The sequence below is a fragment of the Lycium ferocissimum genome, unplaced genomic scaffold (genome assembly GCF_029784015.1).
Source record: "Lycium ferocissimum isolate CSIRO_LF1 unplaced genomic scaffold, AGI_CSIRO_Lferr_CH_V1 ctg2309, whole genome shotgun sequence".
Classification (NCBI taxonomy): domain Eukaryota; kingdom Viridiplantae; phylum Streptophyta; class Magnoliopsida; order Solanales; family Solanaceae; genus Lycium; species Lycium ferocissimum.
The window spans coordinates 152,226-176,022 of record NW_026720753.1 but is presented as its reverse complement, the minus strand read 5'-3'; the positions used below and the strand labels follow the sequence as shown (position 1 = coordinate 176,022).

The 23,797-nt window shown below is 31.9% G+C and overlaps 1 protein-coding gene and 1 long non-coding RNA gene across 3 annotated transcripts; both read right to left on the bottom strand.

The window, feature by feature from the left end:
* Positions 1-1,870: 1,870 nt before the first annotated feature.
* LOC132043325 (proteinase inhibitor I-B-like) lies at positions 1,871-22,643 on the bottom strand. 2 transcript variants are annotated; one of them, XM_059433825.1, is made up of 3 exons: positions 22,526-22,643; positions 2,308-2,382; positions 1,871-2,209 (listed from the first exon to the last, which is right to left on the bottom strand). In XM_059433825.1, the coding sequence occupies exons 1-3, from the start codon at positions 22,569-22,571 to the stop codon at positions 2,007-2,009; spliced, it is 324 nt and encodes a 107-aa protein (XP_059289808.1). In that variant the 5' UTR covers positions 22,572-22,643; the 3' UTR covers positions 1,871-2,006. The 2 variants fall into 2 exon arrangements, with proteins under 2 accessions (XP_059289808.1, XP_059289809.1); XM_059433826.1 differs by lacking the exon at positions 22,526-22,643 and adding an exon at positions 2,497-2,622.
* Positions 8,671-8,934, bottom strand: LOC132043331 (uncharacterized). Its single transcript, XR_009411777.1, has 2 exons — positions 8,806-8,934; positions 8,671-8,726 (listed from the first exon to the last, which is right to left on the bottom strand). It is a non-coding gene; the product is annotated as an uncharacterized LOC132043331 (long non-coding RNA).
* Positions 22,644-23,797: the final 1,154 nt, after the last annotated feature.

The window sequence follows — 23,797 nt, the reverse complement described above, 5'->3', positions numbered from 1 at the left end:
ACATACCTGTTGGGTATAATTGAGTTATTTACTGATCACCAGCTAGCGTGATTGATATCCTTTTCTCATCATTAAAGATTCTCTAGCTGAAGTAAATATTACTTCTTCCACTCTAGACGTGTGACACACTAGGAGAGAGTTGATCAAAAAAAGTCCAACACTCCCTACGTGTGGGCATTATTTTATTGTTTTTGCTCGTCCTTTCCATTTATGATGTTTTGTGCATATTCCTGAATGTTTGACTGAAATAATTCATTATTTAAAACGTTTAACAAAAATAATACAAATTTCAAAAAATTTACCAAAATAGAATAAACGTATGTCTCAGTAACGTTTTATGAATTATTTTATTAAAAAAATCAAAAGGCAAAAACTAACTGTAAACGGCGTTAGAAAGAGGTACCCCGTAATCATGAGTCACGATATAAGATAAAAACGTTATCTGCAAAAAAGTAACGTTTTAATTTACTAATTAATATGACCTCGTTTCACGCGACAACATTTTCTTGGCTCAGATTTTCTTTCAATCTTTTCGGCCACAGGCATGTGGGAACAACTCTTTGTTGTAGGGCTTTGTGGCCAGAAAATTGCCATTTCCATCGATCCTTCAAATTTCAAGTCCTACCAGTGATACGTGAAAAAGTGTATTTGGGTGAGATCTTGTTGTCAATGGTGTGAAAACCTTGAGATTGTTTCGATTTCTCAAATTCCAGCTGTGAAATAGTTACTGCAAACGAATCTAAGAAAAATTAGATGCAGTTTAGGAAATTCTTTAAAAAAGTGATCCCCTTTCTCATGTATGGAGTATTAATTAGTGCAAGGTTTACACCTTTTTTTCTTTTCTTTTTTGTATATTATCAAATTGTTGTTGCGACTTTTCCAAATGCCGAAACCTGATTGAAGTTTCATGAGCTTTTTTGCTATCCTGTTTTATTTGATTCGAAATTTTGTGACTACAATTCTGATTTGCTGTGTAATATTATTTATTTTCTGATTTTTCTAAAATGCTATTATATTTTTGTTACAATGCAGTTGAAATTTGAGGTTGTGTTAACATTTTAAAAATGGGGTTTGCTGTAAAAAAGGTATTGACAATGAGAATTTGAGATTCAAATAATGATTACGTAAAATGTGTGTGTAGAATAGCGAAGAAACAAATTATAGAAAGAGGAGGTGAATGAAGATTTATGTGAGGGATGGAACACTTGATGATCTTGTTACAGTTGATTGCTTTCAAAGATTGATCAAACCACAAGGAAATGAGGAAGAATCGTGACTCACTTTAAAAGGTATACTAGTCAAATCAATTCATGTAAGGAGCAAAAAGTCATTTCCTAAAGTTCTGCTCTAGTTACAAGTCAATCCTGGGGATTACTCCCTTCGTTCATTTTTATTTATCCACTTTGAACTTTTTACGCTATTTAAAAAATAATAAATAAAGTGCATAATTTACCAATGTATTCATATTAATTGGTGCATATTTTTATTGGATTTGAAAAATGATTTAAAGTGAGTATTTAATATTATGGGTAAAACAGGGAAAAATAAATTATCTTTCCTTGATATACTAAAAGTGACAAGTAAAAGTAAAAAAACTATTTTTAAAATACTAAACAAGTAAAAGTGAACAGAGAGAGTATTTGATGGTAGTGTCTTTAATTTGCGATTCATAGTCAGTGGATATTATGTTCCTTGTAAATTGTAATGAATAAAAAGAGAATTGGATAAGGTGTTTGGACAACCAAGAGTTCTATTTTTAGAATCCTTTTTTTGGTCACTCCACCTGCATCTTTATTTTCAAAGGTAATGGTTGAAATAAAATAAAAAATACAGTGGTTAACAATTATAAACGGAACGGAGAGGATGATAGTAACATACAAAAAGCCACACTTATTTATCACCAAATGGTGTAATACATGGAGACATTAACCATACAACTCCAAGTTATTTTCTTGGGGCTAACTAGTTGACATACTTAAACACTCGATGCGAGTAATTTTTTCCCCTTAAGTAACTCGAGGAGTTTGCACAACAATGTCCAACACATTAACAAAGAGACGAACTCGATCACATCTAAAATCTAAAGTCACTGGAGAACCATTCAGAACGTATGGAACATCGGTTATTTTTGGATTTTCCTTCTGAATAGTTTGCTTTGCAAAGTTAGCTGGCACACCAAGAAGCTCTGGCCATTGGTTCTTTGTCACTCCTATAATTTACATATAATTAGAAAGAATTAGAAATTAGTAAAATGCATAATATATATACATACATATATATCCATGTATGAAAGAGTAAAAATCAAACCTGGGCAACCAGACTGAGCCACATCAAGTTGAAATACATCGATTTCCAAATTTCGAGCAGTGAGAGGTTGAAAGACTGTTCATAGAATAAATTTACATTAAATTTTGTTTTAATAAATAGACATAAATGTGAATAAAAAGTATATAAAAGTAAATGTGGGGTTTTATGAGAAAGGGAAATAGGACTAACGTGATGCAAGAAGCAAAAAAGCAACCACGAGAGCTAACTTCTTCATAGTCTTTGCGGGCTAAATTTTCTAATTGCTTTGAAGAACTGAAGTTAAGCAAACCAAGTTGTTTCGTGATGTGTTTGATTTCATTTGGTTATAGAGGGGTATTTATAGAAAAGTTTTTGCCTCAATTACATGCATGAGTTACTTGTTTTTCTCATGAGCAGCCATAGTACACTATTTTAGTGTTGAAGATAAGCTTGATGAGTTGCCCATATGACTCACAATTAATTTATTTATTTTTGTTGAGTTTTGTATCAATTATTGTTCTTACAGTACGTGCTAGACTAAAATACTGTTCCGAAATTGATAATTTAGGATTTCAATATAGATCTATGGAAAACAACATCTTGGAAGTTAATGAATCCATGCGGATGAAATTAATTAATCAGTCGATATTAAGACTTAATTATGAGGGTATGCTAATGTTAATTTAAGTGTTTGCTACAGGAAACGTTTAAGGCGTGCATCTGCAGTTAGACTTGAGTTTTGCAAATACCTTTAAAGTTGATTATGGATATATGCTTATGTATACATTTTGAGCTATAAGTTCTGTTTCGAGGACTCTTTGTTTTACTCTAATAAGATATGGATTTGTCTCTGATAAACTCTATAATTGCTACAATGATAATCGCAACAACTAAGATGATCAAGGAATAGTTACAATAATGAGAAATAACAGAACTTAATAGTTACATGAGTTTTTTAATGATGCTACATCGATCACTTAGTAATCTAGTCTAATGTTTTAAGATGTTTTGGTATGGTTATGGAATGTTTTATATACTAAGCGTGATATTTATCTTTGTTAAAAATTAAACAAGATGTTGCTCTTTTTACTTGCACTAAAAGTTTTATTTTTAGGTTTATTATTTCACATATTACCTTTTTCTGCATATTGCTTTTTAACCTGTTAATGTTTATAAAATCAATAAATCAAATGTGACGGTAAGAAATGCAATGCTCTACCTTATAAAGTAGGTGAGCAACTCTTTTAGTCTTATATTACTTTACTATTGTATATAAGGAAGGATCACAAAGTTTTATAGTCCACACATGAATTTTCTTGTCTCTTTTTACCCTTCATTAAGGTTTTAATGAATTTGTAATTCCTCACACATTTTGGTAAATTTGAAGAACTTTAAGGACTTTTTTGTCACGACCCAACCCCGTAGGCCGTGACTAGTGCCCGAGCTGGACACTCGTATACATATCTATTAGATATAGTTAACCCGAAATTAAACACAATATGGAAGCTTGCAAAGACAAGACGTTATCTCAGAACGTCACATTTATATATGTAGGTAACCTGTCTCCTGAGAGTCATAACCAATCAAAAGATAACATAGTACAAGAGGCGACAAGGCTTCCATAACGTATGGGAACATCCCAAATATATACGCAGTTCCTTGATACAAGGCCGCCACTACATACAACATCCCAAAATATATATACGCAAGCCGACAAAGGCTGCCACTACATACGGGAACGTCCCAAAATAAGTCATATTGACACAGTTGAACAACATCTATTTACAACCCACACATATGTCTACAGACCTCTAAGAGTATCAACAGTAACATATGACGGGACAGGGCCCCGCCGTACCCCTGGATAACATATACATATATCAAAAGATCTGTCCCAAAAATCTAGGCTCCAGAACAACGGAGCACTCCAAAACAGCTGAGTAGAAGCCCTAATTTGAAGGATCACCAAAGCGAGTATACCGCGGGCATGAAACGTGCCCCCTCGAAAAAAGGGGTCGCACGAGATATGTACCGAGTATATAAAGCATGAAATACAATAAGAAGATCATAACCGAAGTGAGAGATTCCAGGAGACAAGTATGATAATCAAGAGATCACTCGTATCCGTGCCTTATGAAATGAAATCATGCATATCATTATCATATACCATACCCGGCCCATTATGGGACTCGGTGAATAAAGTCGTGTACACGTATACCATACCCGGCCCATCACGGGACTCGGTGCCATAATCATATCATCGTATCATCATCATATCATCATATCATCGTATCATCGTATCATCATATCATCATATACCGTACCTGGCCCTCTAGTGAGGGACTCGGTGAATAATGTAATGAAACTGTGCACGAATACATACCCGGCCCGGACACGGAAAGATGTAATAACGGTATGCACGAGCAGGTAGTAGCGAGTATATGCGCTAAATCATCATTCGAGACTCAATAGATAAGTAGACTAACTAACACTCGAGTATCAAAGCGATAGTTGGTACGTACTCTTTAAATATCATTATGAACTATATCGGAATAGTAGCCTCGGAATCATAGATACGTATCAAGATAATGTGAAATAGCTTATGGAATCGTAGACATTAGTTATCGTAGAGCCTTTAGGAATAGGAACTTATACTTCCGACTACTATCCAACATATGTATGAAGGCTCGAGGGGCGTAGCTCAACTACTTTAAGAAGTTTTAACATCCAAAAAGAAGTTGAATAAGAATCATGAATCACATTAGGAACTTATGAACGGAATTACCCCAAAGCTCATATCATACGTCACTTATATCTAAGACATGCCAAGGAAGGGATAGCTTTACATACCTTTAGCGCTTATCCGTAACACAATACGTATACGACGCCCAAAGTGTCTCAACCTATATTAAGACGTCAAGAACTATGGTTAAGCTACGGGAAGGTTCAAAACGTATTCCAACGTTAATAGTTTCTTTCTAGAAAATTAGACGACGTTTTCCTTATATACAAACCAACTACATAACAACCAAACCAACATAAATAACCACACGTTCAAGTACTATATCGAGACTAACCAAGACAAGATTCGAGGACACCCCGAACAGCTCGCATGACATTCCAAAAAGCCCACATTTACACATTCGAGAATAATCTTCATATGACTACGACACATTCAAGTCATTCTTAACGATCCATAGTCATAACATTTTCATCGAAATGACTTCCTAACAGCCCAACCAACATAACAACACAATATATACTCTTAACTATAATTAATTTTCCAACTCAACAAGAACAACAACCTATCCAAAACAGCCCCTAACCAACAACATAAAGATGCCCGAAAATCTTACGAACACCTACGAATACACCAAGCAAAGCACATACGCTTCTTATACGTTATTTCATACACTCTTTTCGTCTAATTTAGTAAAATATACCAGCAACCATACGACCACAACACCATCCATCTATATGCAAGGAAACTACATTAATATCACAATAAAAACCCTTACAACATTTCACAAAACAAATTCAACTTCAACTTTAATCATTTAATTCCTTCATTCTCATCACATTATCCATGACAACAACAACCAAAATGTTAATCAAAATTAATTCACCATTTCCAAATGAACGAAATTTCCCTACACGCCTAACAACATCTTAACATCAACATATACAATTCCTTCACTTTTAACATATAATCCATAACAATAATAACAACAACAACAATCAAACCCAACCTAATTTGAACAACTCCAATTTCCGTCCAATTTACAACTCCAACGAAATCATGCAATTTTCTTACTTCCAATTCCACTCAATACAATTTAATCTTTCCATTACAACATCATTAACTTCAATTTCATAACAAAAAGAAGAAGTCTTACCTCACTTTAATTTGGACAGATTGTATAATAGCTTGCACAATTCACACCACCTCTTCTTCTTCAATTCATATTCTAACCTTGCTGCCTCCTTGAATGTGTAGAACATTTTTTTGAATCAAAATCTTGTTCCTTTTAATTTCTTGGGCTGGCCGTGAGCTTTGGCTGCCATGGATGCCTCCTTGAATTACTAGAACACCATAGGGATTATAATTCTCTTCCCTTTTTTATTTATTATTTTGAGGTTGGTCATGACCAGCCATGGCCGTGAGCTGCCATGGCTGGTTGGTGGAGAGCTTCTTTCAACCTTTGTGAAGATGATGAAGATGAATTATGAATATAATTGGAATTAAATGAGTCATCCACCTTCTTATATATGCAATCAGCCATAAGGACATGTGTCCACCCATGTTGACAAGTGTCCCACTATGGCATGGACCAATCAGATTTGGCCATGTCGTAGTGGGGCCCACTTAGTGGTCCAATTAGGCTAATTAATCATTAATTAATCACTAATCCCCACTTAATAATCTAATCATGGTTAATTAATCCCTAATCTCCACTAATATTTCTATACCAATTAAAATTTATAAGCAATTCGTGCACTAATTAAAATCGAGGATTAAAAGTCTCTATCTCATATCCCAAAATAATCTTGTCCTTAAACTTATCTCGATTAGCTTAAAAATATTCCAATGTACAAAAATACGGGATATAACATTTTTCCATGCCACTAAAAATGATGATGTCGTAGAAAAAGTGATAGTGGCCCCACAAAGCACACTCATACATATTTGAGTCTTCCTTTTATGTGAAAATATTATTAAACTTTTTTCAAATTATATTTTTCTTAAGAATTTATTATAGCCACGTAATATAGGCTTGATTATTGAATTAAAATATTATTTATTATTTATTGATGTTATTTACCATTTATCATTTTCTATTTTAAACTATTATTCGTCCGATTAAACGTAAAGTATTTATTTTATTTTTTCCTATAATTTTGTGTCATCGTGCTTACAAACAAAAGTAATTAACAAAGATTTCACTTACGATAGGATTAAGTCTTAAATTAAAAGAATAAACACAAATAACTTATCTCATTGTTAAATAGTTAAAAATGAATTTCGTCTCAATCGAAAATAACTTCCGAAGTACGGTTTAATTAGTCAAATTTTACGTACGCACACTTTTAACACAAAATTTACCTAATATTATTACTATATTAAAAAAGGAACTATAAAACATTCTTTTCATATATATTATGAAATCTTTGAAAATACAATTTGATCTTCAAACTGTAATAATATTAAACAATTAAAAAAGATATTTTCACTTTTTAGTATTAAAATATTTTGCGAAATATGAGATAGTCAACATTTTATATAATTTAGGTTAAAATAGTTAAGTTCAACATGAAAAAGTTAAAAAATGTAGATTTCATAAAAAGGTTCATTAAATTAAGAAAATGAAAAAAATGTTATTTTTTAGCATTGATCTTTTGGAAGGAAGAAGAAAGCATAGAATAAGAAAAATTTAAATTCATTAACTGTTCAGTATTTTTTTTGTATGGTTTAATTTGAAAGAATATATACAAAAGTATCATGCAATATGCAAGACTTTTAATTATTTATATTAATTTGTAAGTTAACTTTATTAATTTCATCGTACAATATTGTTGTAGCTTTAAATATTTTTTTACGTTAATTGAATATTGTGATTTTTTCCCCAAAAAATTAGTTAGCTAATACAGGTTCAATTCAGAGATATAAATGAAATTAATTTAACATATAAAAAGCAAATTTGATCATTGGAGACTATAATCCCAAAAAAATTCAGTAAAACAGAAATAAAAAAGCTTTCATTTGTTTGATTTTTTTTTTAAAGTCTAATATAAAAACTAAGAAAAATATTTTCCTTTAACATTCAGATAACCTTTTGTACATTAATATTTTAGAATTCCTTGGAACACTACTAAAAAAAACAGGGATTTTCGACCACACGAGGTCGAAAAAGCCTTTATTTTGACCAATTTTTCAACCACAGGCGTAGGTCGCTAACAGGTTGGTCGAAATCACATTCTACCAGAATCAAGGGAAAAAATGTTTTCGACCACATGTGTCGAAAAATTATTTTAGATTAAATTATATTTAACTTTTTCGACTACGTGTGGTCGAAAACATTATTTATATTTAAATATAAAAAGAAATTTTTTTCACAATTTCGACCACATGTGGTCGAAATTGTAAATTGGGCCCAGATTTTCGACTACATATGGTCGAAATCAAAATAATATTAAATTTCACCACACGTGGTCGAAATTGTGAAAAAATTTAAGGATTTTCGACCAATTGGTCGAAAAATGGTGGTCGAAAATCCGAAATATTTTTTCCATCATTTTTCTCGCTTTTAAGTGTACCCACCGCCAATTTCCAAATAACCAAATTCATCAACCAAAACACCATCCAATTCATCAACAATGCAACATAACAACCATAAACAATGTTCGAACACTTGAACACTTAAACATTGTCCATTCAAACACTTGCAAACAATCAAATTCAAACACTTAAACATCATAAACTATATTCACACACTTAAACATCATAAACTACATTCAAACACTTAGAATCTTAAAATTAAAAGTACTTCTAGTTCAAATTAAAACTACATTCAAATCCTTACACATAATATACATATCCATTTAAACATAGCAGAATTAGAATCCAAAAGCACACTAATAAAAAAGGTCAACGTTTCGGTGTTAGAGAGACACGATCCATATCCTCCCACTGTGACTCATCGACAAGAGCATGATTTATGTCGTATCATTGTGACCTACGTCGTCTACCTCAAGGTCGGGTTACAGTGGGGCCGTGACCTACGAGCATCCCCAGGACACCTGAATCGAAACGGCCCCCGAATTAAGTAAGCTATTAATCCGGCTCGCATACCTAACATCCCGGCCTCCGAGGAATTAATTGTTCTCATGTCAATGTCAACTTGATGCTTCATAGCTTCATACACCTTAGGATCAACTGCCCCATCATCAATAACACCTATGGCTTGAAGGGCCGACGAGTATCGACGAAAGGCTCGATTAGCCATCCCATAAACTGTCCCATGCCTTGTTGGGGGAGTAACCTTCTCAATCCACTGTTGCTTTATTAACTCGCCCCATCGCGTGCTACTTGGCCGAAAGGGCTCGAAACTCCCAAAGTTGTCATGAAATTGCTCAAATTGAAGGATTCAATGTTAATAGTCTAATTTAGTACAAAAAATATATTATTATTGTTAACTAACGACTTACCCAAGTTCGCCGCCCGTTGGCTCAACCCATCGTCCGTACTACATCCAAGGCTTCTTTTCCTTCCTCGCGAGTAATTCAAGGTCTCATTCGAGGTACCGTGGTAACATCCCGTAAATCCGAATTAGGTATGAATGTATGAATCTAGTATAAAGGTGATATTTTATCTATACGAATCTATTTGGGATGAACTCGGGGATAAACAAGGGCCGTTTTGAAGTCAAACCAAAAAGTGAAGTTCTTAAGGCCTTCTAAATTGCCTAAGTCTAGGACAAAATACCGTACTTATGGCCTCTGGTACTTGCGTTAGAATTTGTGAAAAATTTTTCTGAAGTTGGTGATATTTTTTTAATTAATGTAGATATTTGAAAGACCTTTCCAACGGTTTATTATGGAGGTCAACCGACATCCGTACAAAGAGTTATGGCCATTTTACCAAGGTGGCAGTGAGTCAATCTTTATTCATGCCGCTTTCGAGAATTTGCGTTAGGAATTTGTGAAAACTTCCTTCTTGAAAGTTATAGTTCTTTGAAATACCTTTCCAAATGTATCTTATGGAGGTCAAACGGACATTCATACAAAGAGTTATGGCCATTTTACTAAAGGGTGGCAGAGCTGAATTTCCACTGGAAATTTCACCCAATGTACGCCCAAGGAGTGTTGACGTACTTTTCAAGTACGGCCGTACCTCCTAGGACGTACAAGGCCCGTTTTTGGTAGAAAACTCATTTAAAATGTGTATGGTCTTATTTTGTTCCCATTTTTCATTCTCCCAAACCCTAAGGACAAAATTCTTCTCTCCCAAACTCAAGATACTCTAAGGTGTAAAATGCCATTCTAAGTTATTCCAAGTTAATTCTAACATGTACCCATGATTACTAATCAAGAATTCATCATTCCTAACCTAGGGTTTTCAAGAAAACCCACATAAAGATCAAGATTCTAGCTTTTGGAGTTCTTCTTCTCAAAGTTCAAGTTTTTAATTCAAGTTTTGGAGCGATTAAGGTATGTAGAGTTACTATCTACGTGTGGGAACATCATTGTTCTTCCCCACGCCTCATAATCCGTAAATTATGATTCTTTATGAAAACTAAGGTTTCTATACCATGCTCATGATAACCCTAGGTCTATGTCCATGATTATATTATGTATGAATTGTTATAGTTCCATCAATCGTAGCTTAATATTTCTTTATGATTATTAAGAATCTGTCCATAATCTATGAAAAACCCATATATCTCATTCCATGGGTTCATGCATGTTAGTTTATAATATATTATGTTATTTTCAAGAAAATACTATACATGTTTTACAAGTTCATGCAAGCAAGCTATAATTCATGATATCCATGTATAAGCAAGTTATATTCATGAAAACCGTGAGCAGCAAGTGCCACTTATTTTACATGTTCATGTTTTTGGAATTTGCTTAGTTTAACCGAAGGCTCGATAGTCAAACTACGTAGCCACCATAGGATAAGGGTCATAGCAAGGAGGCAACACCTTCATTATGCAGTTTGGATCCTTACATGCTTATTATTACTTAAATCTCATATTCTTGGCAAGATATGAGTGTTCTGCTGGTAGGATGCAAGTACCAGATCATGTTGTCGGTTATACTATAGCACTCCCCATGTTACAAGCAGTTATATATACATGTATTTCCATTGATTTACTGTTTTCAGACTTTATTTATATGTATTCATGCTCATGTTCATGTCCAGGTTTTCAGTTTCACTTCTTATCATGTTATTCCATGTCCCATGTAATTTTTTCAGTTGCTTTACATACCAAGACATTCAATGTGTCGACGTCCCTTTCTATTGCCGGGGGCCCTGCATTTCATGACGCAGTATTGATGATTAACAGACAACGCATTTGCTCGTTAGACATTGCTCGTGTCGCCAAAGTGAGCCCCATCTCATTCGGGTTGTGTCTTTATTTCTATTTATGTCGCTTATGCATTTAAGGTATGCCGAGGGCCTTGTCCCTAGTGGAACGCTTAGCAAACGTATTTGTGTCGAGGTTTCATAGACTGTCGCCTTGTCATGTTCAGCTGAGTTGGCCTTAATGGCTACATTACCACAATTCTGCATTCATAATATAATAATAATATTTTCAGACTTATGGTTATTGAACTCCATGTTTTCACAATCCATGCATGTTTACTTTATATTCTGCATCAGTTCATGTCCCATGTAGACTCAACAAGTCATGTGGTTCGCTCGGTCACATGCAGCAACGTACCGAGTGCCGTGCTTCGCCCAGGCCATGGTTCGGGGCGTGACATACTGCCTGACCCCTCTGGAGCTCCTGCAAACAAATCAAGATTAACAACTAAAAAAGTAATGTGTTTCAGTTTTATGTTATGTACATGATTCATGCACCATTTACATAATAGTTCTTCCTGAGATTGCAAAAAGGAGACAAGGGGAGGAATGAGTATACACAAGATTTCTTTGTCAAGACTAATTATTCAAGAGTTAGTGAGGACCAAGAATAAACTGGAAAGCAATGTTTTTCAGTTTTGTTATGCACCATTTTATTCAACTAGCAAACTTGATTCTCATTTAACTCCTCACGCTAAACAATGAAATCTTAACTTACATATACTACCTAATTGTAGGCGTGCACAATATTAAGGATCCTGATTCAAAGCCCCAATTCATGCCATAAGCATCCTGAACCATGTCGTACATTCTAGAATTCTGGACATTAGATTCTACCATCCTACTACTTTCACCCACAACAAAGTTTTGAAATCCACCCAAATTGTTACGCGAGATTCCATACATCCAACTACGAGATTCCATCTACACAAATTGCAGAAAGTTTGAACTTGTTAAACCATATTTAATTTATATGATTAGTAAAAGAATTTTATTTCAAAGTATAACCTTCCTAACTGTAATGCGCAGTTTGAAACTCAATAGATAAAGTACCTAAATCTTTTTAACTTCCATTAATAACTACATAATAACCACCCATGGATTAACAACTCACTCAAACTCAAATGTGAATTTACTATTACTCAAACTAAGACTCCATGCCAAAACTAAGCAAAAACATGAATAAAAAACTAGTCCCAAAAAACTTAAACAAAATCAACCAAAAACAAATTCCAAAAAAATCAACCAAAAACGTACCAAAAATGAACCAAAACAGTCCCAAAAAAATTAACCAAAACAGTCCCAAAAAAATGAACCAAAATAGTTCAAAAAACTGCACCAAAACAGCCCCAAAAATACACCAAAACAGTCCAAAAATTGGACCAAAACATGGCCAATGTAAAGTGTTCTCCTTAAAGCATGAGACTGAATAGAATAATTAGTATGCAAATTGGAGAAATCTGTGCTAACCTTTGTAGTCCAACCCTGACAATAAAAAATTTAAAATAAGTAAAAATTAGAGGGATATTTGAGGTGAGATTAGACTGGTTGGTGCCCAAATACAAAGAAAAAATCAAATCTATTTATGTCACTATAAGATTATCTCAGTATAAAATTGATTTTATACTTGTATTTTTCCCTAACTTATACTCATTTTAGCTATTCTCTTGTACTTGATATAACATGAAATCAAATTAATTGCCGAAATAATAATATTACTAATTTAAGTGTAATAATTTTTATATTATTATCCTTGCATAACTAATTAATGAACCAAATGATCCTGCTTTAAACTTTTAAAGACTTTAAATGATTCATATCACTTGGTTTTTTTTTTCTACTTTAGCTTAAATAAAGAAGAAGAAAAAAAGGAACAGGACAATTCATCATCTAGCTGTCACCCACATCCTCCATTGTTCCAAGCTCTAATCTTAAGGTATAAAATTCCAAAAAAAAAAAAAAAAACATAAGAAGAAAAGCTGAAAGAAGGAATATACAAAATCTATAAGATCAATATTTCATTCAATATCAATATTTCAAAACTAACATTCAATATCAATATTTCATTCAATTTCAATTCAAAATTCAAAATAAATAACATAATATAAACCCTAAAACAATGTTGAACACTAAATAAAGTTATCAAATCTACTAAATATAGAAGGTAATGCAACTAATAACATGAGATTGAACTGCATTGCTAAGTGTTCATGACATTGAAGAAAAAAAAACATACCTGAAAATAATTGGTCGCGCCGCCGACGGTGGACCGGCGGTGGTCGGAAAGGCAGTGGGTTGAGCGTCTGGGCTAGTGGGGCGGTGGGCTAGTGGTGTGGGTAGAGAGGAGAGGGAGAGAGGTGGTGTTGTGGGTAGAGAGAGGAGAGGGAGAGAGGAAAGAGAGAGAAAGAAGAAACCTTGAAATGAAAATTAAAGACCAGATCCGGTCTAAACGTGATCCAATTTTCGACCACATGTGGTTGAAATTAGCTTCTTTTTTTTAAAAATTAAATGTTTCCCATTTATTATTTATACAAAATTTAATTTCGACCACACGTGGTCGAAATTATATTTTCATGTTAAAAAATCGACCCCGTGTGGTCGAAATCCTACAGAAAATAAAATAAAAATTAAATTCTTGATTTTTCGACCGCACGTGGTCAATTTTTTTTCGACCAAAAATGTGGTCGAAATTTTTTGGTCAAAAATGCCCTTTTTTTTTTAGTAGTGGAAAGTGTCAAACTGATATTAAAAAAATAAAGATTTAAGAGCATGAATTTTTTTTAAAAAATATCTACAAATTTAATTTTTAATATCGGTTTGGGCCCGGACTTAGCACGGGACAAATGACACTAGTTATATAATATAAACTACTAAAAAAATTGTCAAAGTCGACCTTACAAGAAGTCGGGAAAACTGACCTTCCAAAGGTAGGCTTTTTTTAGCGCCAAGATCGAAAGAGTGAAAACCGACCTTCAGATGTCGGTTCTTTTAGCGCTAAAAACTGGGAAAGTACAAACCGATCTCCAAAGTTTGTTTTTTTTAAAAAAAATATTTTACTATTTATTTTTTCGCAAATACCGAGCATATTGAAGTCAAAATTATTTTTCTTTTCTCTTTATGTACTTTTAATAACCTTAAAAAAAAAAAAAAGATTTCATAATAGAAGGAAGAGGGTCTCGGATATCTTGAATTTTTTTGTTAATGTGGACGGAATATTTTTAAAATAGATGTTGATGCCCGCGCTTCGGACGGGCCCAATAGGCCTAATATGAGCTAACGACAAATATAATATTAGTATGACAACATTTTCGTTCGAAGAAGTATGTACAGAAAATTATCTGGTTTCATTTCATCTCAAAGTTTTTATTCCGTTGAAATCTTTACATTCTATTGGTCCTAACCAAAAATTTAGTAGTATAATTTAATAAAGTAACATAACTTATTATTTTTTAATTATGAGAACATTCATTTCTTAAGTTGTAAAGCACTAGAATCTAACATTCTATCTGCTTTTTACTATTGCTTAATGCTATAAATTTATTAGGTTTGCAAAGATATATATTTGCTTCTTAGATTGAATTGTATTTTATACAACAACCATGAGTCATTATGCATTATTCTCCCGAAGGTCAACATTTCTTATTTACCATTCACAAATAAAAATTAGAAAGTTCAGCGCATAATTCAAATGCGTAATTTATCTCGACAGATAGCAAAAAAGTTCTTAGCATGATACAATATTTGCTGTTGTTCTTCTTTCATAATTACAATGATATATTGTTAATAAGTACATTTATCATTTATATCAATTTAGTGAAAATATTATCGTGTAGTCTCACATCATAAATGTATTTTCTTTAAAGTTTAATTTAAATTCTACTATAGTTTATGTTATATAGTTACACATCAAATTAATTTTTTGGCCCATATATTTTTCTTTTATTTCAAAATTTGTTCTTATTAATGTTAATTGGTTATATAATTTCTCAAATTGCAATTATTTTATTCATTATTTTATCAGCTTTTTAAATAAAAATTCACTTGAATCTTTTTACTTATATTACTAATAAGTTGTATGTTCAAAATACAATTAATATAACACTGTAGTTTTTGCTCCGTATTCAAAACTTTATTATATTAATGTTTGCTACGAATACAAAGTTTACAAAAATTTATTAATACTTTTTAAAAGATAAGACTTGTTTAAAAGGAAACTATTTTCCCCTCTTTGGGACAAACAATAGCAATATTTAAGCATCAGTTGATAACTTGAACTTTAATTCAATTAATTTGAAGGTGTAAAATATTGTATTGTTAATGTATGTAGATTGGACCTAAACAATACTTATTATTTTTTATCAAATTTTGATTTGGATAATTCTTAAATTAAATTAAATTTACATTAGTTCAAATTATTAAATTAATTTTACATGTTTAAAACGAAACAAAATAGAAATTTGATTTTCTATTTAAATGAAGAACTACTATTTTCTAATTTTTGGTGAATATTCTTGGTTTAGCTCATTTTACTTGTCGTATTGTCTTTTGCATATTTTTTTTAAGAAAACGTCAATTAGAATTATAATTTGACTAATTTACCTTATTTATTATTTGATATCTATTTAATATTATTTTTTCTTTTATGACATTAATCTCTTTTCACATTTATTAAAGTAAGAATAAAAATGAAAAAGTAAAATAAGAATAAAAATGAAAAAGTAATTAAATTCTGTCTTATTTTAAAATATAAATATTTTAAGTATATTTATTTTAGTAAACATAACAAATAAATGACATGGTGGAATAACAAATACAACAGTTAATATCTAGATTAGATCTCAGGTTAATGTAAGAAAACCTCATGTTTTTTGCTTTTTGCTGTACAATGATTTCATTTGCTCCCATTAATGGGTTGATACGGATGTGGCAATGAATCCACCATTATTGACTTAATGAGGATACTTTGGGAATTACATGAATATTGCTTGATTTTTTAATATAGAGTCCACTTTTTTGTTTTTTTTTTTTTGTTTTTTTTGTTTTTTTACATGAGTGGGAGGTGGACGACGATACCACCTCCAAACTCATGCTTCTATATAAGTTAAAATTCAAGGACATTAATTACACACGTTTTTCTGATTGCTTATCAACTTAAAAAGTCCAACAACCAATACATTATTAATTTATTATGGTACAAGTTCGGTTTTATTGTGATACCTAATCTTCTACCTTTGTAATTTTATTTTAACGGATGGATCATTTCTTGGTTTTATGCATCGTTTTAATTTCATAGAACGTTCCCATGTTGACATTAAAAATTGCAATATGAATAAGTAGCTGACAAATGGACAACACTACAAGAAAGAAGACATTTGGCAACAAAAAAAGTTTTGTTATCATAGATGAGTTATTGTTGCAAAAAGTATTTTTGGCAACAACATTTTTTTTGTTGTTGTATAAACTTTTCCCAACGGTTGTTATTGCAACACGACGTGCAACAACTTCTCTTTTAATTGCCAAAAGTACTTTTTGCAATAATAGTCAATATTATATGGCAACAAAATTAAATTTTTGGCAACAAAAAAAGGTTCATTTTTAAAAGATTCATCATATATGTCAACAATAAAATTAAGTTGTTGTCAAATATTGACTTTTGCCAACTATATTATTTTTGTTGCCAAAAGAGCTGTTGCAATTTCTATACTTTCCTGTAGTGCAAATTAAGGCGTACCAACTCTTAAGTGATTAAGTAATTGTGATATTAAATTATATATCAAGCATGAATTATCTAACAGATGGAGTAATGACAACCGGGGATAATCTCGGCTAATTTAAAGAAAATAAATAACAAGCTACCATGATTATGAGATGGTGCCTCATCAAATATTTTGGTAAAAAGAGTTATCCTAGCCATGTCTATTCGCCACGTGCCCCAACTCATTCTGAAATATGGTAACTAAGTAGAAGGAGATCCACGAGAAGGCTAAGTATGCCATCACAATACTCAACACGTAATATTTAATATAATTATAAAATCAAACAATTAAATTTATATTAAGTCCACAAATTAAATAGGATAATTTCCAAATTCTAACAACACAAACACACTTATTGGTATTGATGTCTCAAGCCCCAAGTTTTTCCTTATTTCTTAAAGCTCTAAGAGTCAACCAATGTTGTCACGGATGATCTTCATACGATGAAAAAACTGCTTTAATAAAATTAGTTTTAAACTTTTAATATTCCTTATTGGACCTTGAAAAGCACATCTAATTTTGATGTCTAGGTAGAGAGTATTAGTCAACTGAAAAGAGTGGAATCTTGACTAGCAATTAAAACTTTAAACAGTGTTATCTATTAATGGTGTTTAGTTAGATACTCCCTTCGATAAATATTACTACTACGTCCTTTATATTTAGTACTTACTCCCTCCATTTCAATATAAATAAATTTGTGGCACTTTTTTTAAGGTCCAAAATGAATGAATTTTCCAAAATACAAAGATGTATTTATTATTTTATTTTTTTGAAAATTACCCTTCTCTTTAATGAGTTTTTAAACTATTTTTTTTTTTTTTCGCGGATTGTCCTTCAAAGGCACTGGCCTTTAATTTTTGGCCCTCAAATTGTTGGTCTTTAATTTTTTCCCTTCACTTAAAAAAGTGACCAAAAATACCCTTAGGTTCGGTTAAAGTTCGAACCCCCGTTCGGTCAAAATTAGAAAAAAAAAAATTCGCAAGAGCCGAATGTGTAGTTTGCCACAAAGTCTACCTTAAGGAAAACTCTGCCTTATAAGGTAGAGTTTTCTTGCAAACTCTACCCTTAAGGTGGCAAACTCCGCCTTAAGGGAGAGTTTTGCAGGCAAACTCTGCCTTGCGAATTGAGTTTTAATTTTTGACTGAGTGGGGTTCGAACTCGGAACCCAGGAATTTTAAGGCGAAGGGAAAAAATTAAAGATTAGCACTTTGAGGGACAAAAATTAAAGACCACCCCGAATAAGGGAAATCGTGCAAATTGCCCAAACTATTTTATATTTTCTAGGAGTATAGTACTAAAGAGAGAGTATTTTCCAAAGAAAGTTTTGGGAAGAAGCAAAAGGGTAATGTTGATAAATTACTCTTTAATTAATAAGTAAATAATTTTTTAGAAAAAGACACGGGCAATTTGTACAATTTCCCTTATTTGGGGTGGTCTTTAATTTTTGCCCTTCACCTAAATTATCTCGAGGTCCTGGATTCGAACCCTGGCTCAATCAAAATTAAAAAATTTGGAAGGCAAAATTTCTTAGCAAAATAAGACTTATTCGGCCAAAAGTTAGGCCTATACAATCCCAGAAGAGTAAAACAAAAAAAAAATTGTATTAAGACATAGTTTCTATATAGAAGGTATGTCTTAATGCATAGTTTCTATATAGAAGTTTATGCATTAAGGCATAACTTTGTCTTAGGCATAACTTAGAACTACGGGTTATACCTTATAAGGCCTAACTTGGAACTACTACATAATTAAGTTAGGTCTTATAACGCCTTAGGCATATCTTAGAACTACAAAAGTTAGGCCTTATAAGACCTAATCTTGAACTACAACATAACCAAATTAGGCCTTATAAGGCCTAACTTTAACCAAACTTAGCTTTGAGATTTTATTTTTATCGAAATGGGTTCGAACCCAAAACCTCCTGGTATTTTTCTCCACTTTTTAGACGAAGGACAAAAATTAAAGACCAATTTGAGGGGTAAAAATTGAAGACTAGAGCGTTTGAAGGACAATCCGTGCAAAAGAATGAAAAGACACTATGTGGCCATCACAATTTTTTTATTGGCCCAAATTTGACCTAAATGTCCCGAGATAAACGTTCAGCCCAAACTATTGACACAAATAGCCCAACTTTATTGGATTCGACTCCTCTCCAGTTCTCTTCACTCCATTTTCTGAAGTTCTACCGAGATGTTGCTGCTCCAATTTCTTCTTCCCATTTCTTTTACGAATCGGTAACCACTTATTCCTTGTGCTTCTCCAATTATACCCACCTACAATTTACTTTTTCACTCTAGATCATATTTTAAATTTTACCCTTTACAGATTCTTAGTTTTTGTTTTCTTAAATTGAACGTTTACACGCATAAAATGAAAATAATGGCTTTGACGATACTGGGTGGATGAGAAGACTTTCCATGGAAAATATGATCTAGCGGTGATCGCCGCCGTTTTCTTGTGTTCCATCGCTATTATGCCGACTTACACAACAATAGCCTTCAAGAATCTACTCGAACCTCTTGTTCGAAAATCCTTTGGATAGCAACAGCTAAATAGCGAGGTGGAGGAAGTTAGCCTTAAAGAAATACCCCCCAAAATATGTATAATATGTGTATAATTAGAAAGTATATGTTAGTTATACATTTATTATACACAAATTATACAACAGTGATATATTTTCTACACACATATTGTAGGGATACTATTCTATAAAATAATGATACAGTTTTTAAACATATGATACATTTTCTATATACAATAGTGATACATATTCTATACAACAATAATATAGTTTTTATACATATGTTGGAATTAGTTTTAAAATGGCTACAAAAGAAATTAAAAGGTTAAAAAATGATTTTTAAGTTTCTTGAGTCATCCGATTGTCAATAGTTTTACCCTAATTAATGATCATTTATGTCTTTCCCGTAATTCTTTTACATAATCAAGCGTGTAATTTGGTTAAACAAATAGGATCATCACCCAACTTGACCAATTGAAAATCATCTTTCATTCTTTTTTTGTTCTTCTATAATTTATTTAATGGGAATCATCATATTAAATTAATAATATTTTTTTCGTTCCTTTTCTTATCACGACTATATCAAACAAATCAATCCAAAAAATCTCTTTTTTCTAAGTTCCATAACGTCCTTTTTGAGTTAATTTGGACTATATGCCATCCAAATTGGCTCAATTTAAGATATGCTAAATTGCTTTATAATTCGTAAATTAATATTTTCATGCGCTAAATTTAACGATAAAATATGATAAATTTGTTTTCTTGTTGTTATGGAAGAAGGATGGAAATTATTGTTCTTGAACAATCAAAATTCGAGGCAAAACTTACTACTATTCACATAAACTAAGTTTATAGTTTAATCGCAAAACAAAATAGTAATATGCAGTGATTAACAATCACAAACAGAATAGGCAAGATGATATATCAAAAGCCACACTTATTTATCACCAAATGGTGAAATACATGGAGACATTAACCATACGAGTCCAATTTATTTTCTTGGGGCTAACTAGTTGACATACTCAAACATTCGATCCGAGTAGTTTTTCCCTTAATTAACCAATCTGGGGAGTTTTTACAACAAAGTCCAACACATTAACAACCAGACGAACTCGATCACAGCTAAAATCTGCTGTGACTGGAGAACCATTTAACACACTTGGAATATTAGTTAGTCCTGAGTTTTCCTTCTGAATTGTTTCCCTAGCAAGCTTAGCTGGTACCCCAAGAAGTTCTGGCCATGTGTACTTCTCCACTCCTATAATTTACATATATAATGAGAAAGAGATAGAGAGAGATTATGATGAAAAGAATCACTACTAGAAAACATGGACTTAGCCACAGACACGTAGATAAACAGCAAAAATCTCATGCTAATCTGTTTTAGACATGGATTAGCAATGAATTATAAAAAAAATCAATTAGCTAGGAGCGAGTTAGCGATGGATTAGCTGCAGATCACCGACAAAGTAGTCAATTTCATATTTTCTAGTAGAGAATTAGAAACCGTATGCATAATTATTTATAAATACTTCATCAAACAAGATAAGTTCTATACGCAATTGATGTACATGGACCAGATTGATTCGGGTTTTTCAAATACCAAATCAAACCAATTGTTTTAGGTTTTTAAATTTATAAACCAATAAAAGTCAGGTTGTTCGGGTTTTTTGATTTTCTCGGATTTTTCGGGGGTTTTCCATTAAATCTTCATATAAAACATATAACTTGTGCTTCAAATATTTCTTTAGTCCTAGTAAAATACAACTATCTAATTAAAATGTTTCTTGAGAAAATAACACAAAATGTGGGATAAGTGACGACATTGTACTAAAATATTCAATAAAAAAGATAATGAAATCGCTATGCCATAGTGAAAATGATCAAATTCTAAAGGTACTAAATCATGCTAAAATAAATACGGCTAATAAGTATTAATTACATGACTAAATATTAAAGAAAAGCTAAATCAAATTATGTATTTTCACTGTCTAAAGCAATGCAAAACTAAGAATAGATATTCAATAATATTGTTATTCCTAGTGTTAAAATTGAATTTCTTTTGTTAGCATTAGTCTTAATTAGGTTTTGATTTGGGCATCATTTGAGTTACTAACATCTATAGGCTATAAAACTTATTGGACCATTAAAAATTCTAAGTCCTAGCTTGAAATAAATGTTTTTTATGCATAAAATATTTTTTTAAAAGCATTACATGCAATGTCGGGTTGGTTTGATCCGATTTGACTTTTTTTAGTTAAAATCAAATCAAACCAATTATGTTCGAGTTTTTTTTTTTTCAATATCAAACCACTAATCGTTTTTTTTTTTTTCTCAATTTGACTTGAATTGTCAGTTTGGTGGTTGTTGGTTTTTTTTTTTTTTCGTACACGCCTAGCTAGTACTATTGCCAACTTTAAATTCATCAATATTTGGCTTAGTTCGAACTACATTAGTACATTACTTCCACCCCAAACAATAACGATGTTAGGAGACGATCTATTTTTGAAGTTGTAGTTTTTCCAATCACATGAAAGCACTTTATCAATGAATAATCGCTTATCGATATGGATTACAAGTACTACTACAAAGTATACAATTTTATGGAGTATTAGAACAAACGAAATATTTATTAGTGTACGCTACAATAATGGTATTACATAAAATGGATATAATGTTGAAATATGCAAGAATGGAACCGAACCTGGGCAACTAGGGTGAGACGCATCAAGTAGAAAGACATCGATTTCCAAATCACGAGCAGTGAAAGGTTGAAAGACTGTTCATAGAATAATTTACATAAGTATTTTTTAAAATAAATAGAAATAAATGTTAAAAAGTACAAACCAAATATGGGAAATAAGGGCTAACGTGATGCAAGAAGCAAGAAAGCAACCACGTGAGCTAACTTCTCCATAGTCTTTCTTTGGCTAAATTTTCTGATTGCTTTGAAGAATTGAAATTAAGCAAATTACACCAAGCTCTGATGTATTATAGATTCATTTGGTTTATAGGGGTATTTATAAGAGAGTTTTTGTCTCATTTGCATGCATGAGCTACTTGTTTTTCTCATGTGCAACAATAATAGACTAATTTAATGTTCAAGATAAGCTTGATGAGTTGTCATATGCCTCACCGTTAATTTTCTTTTAAAGTTGTGTCAATTATTCTTCTTGCAGTACGTATTAGACTAAAATATTGCTGCGAAATTGATTGTCTATGATTTTCATATACAGTCACACCTTTCTATAACGGCATTCGGGTATAGCAGCACCCCTCTATAACAGCTAAGTTTTTTCATAATCGATTATTTATGTTATATTTTACTTCTCTATAATGACATTTTACCTATAACAGCAACAATCAACTTTATAACAGTACGCTCTTTGCAAAACCACCCCCCATATAACAACTATCTGCTTTTTTTGGTAATGTAATTATTAACCATTTTTATAAAATAATAAGTAGTATAGATTTTGACCACATATTGAATTTGATACCTTAATATACTATATTTATGACAGAATATTACATATGAATACGTACATATGTAGAGTTTGATTCAACACTTCCTATCATTGAAGCTTTCAATGATGAAGAGGTTATTGCCCATGTCATTGGAGTGGAAGAACAAGAAATATGAAAGCCGAAGACGACAGTGAAAGTGCTGACGAAGAACCTCAACCTATTGTTAGTTGGATTGGGTTAGAAGATTTAATGGTTCAACTCTTAGATTCCCTTCAAGGGAAACCAATTGGATACCCATTTGCTGAATGTTTAGATGCAAATCTCAGTAAATTCAAGCGTTATATCACCACCAATAGATTGGATTCTACAAAACAAGCTACAATAAAATTTCTCCCATCAATCTTGAAAGAATTTAATTTTCAAATGTTGTAGATTTAAAATGTGCACCTTAGAACTTAAAACTTTATACATTCAGTTATGAATTTATTGAAATTGTATTAACTTTCTTTAATGTTTAGTTAGTGAAGCATTCATATCTTTGAGATTTAAAATTTAAATAATTTATTATTTTTTTACAACATTAAAAAAAATTAGATTTTATGCATCTTTTTTGCCTATAACAGCCAACTATTATTAAATGGCAAATGCTGTTATAGGTGTATAACATCAATTCTC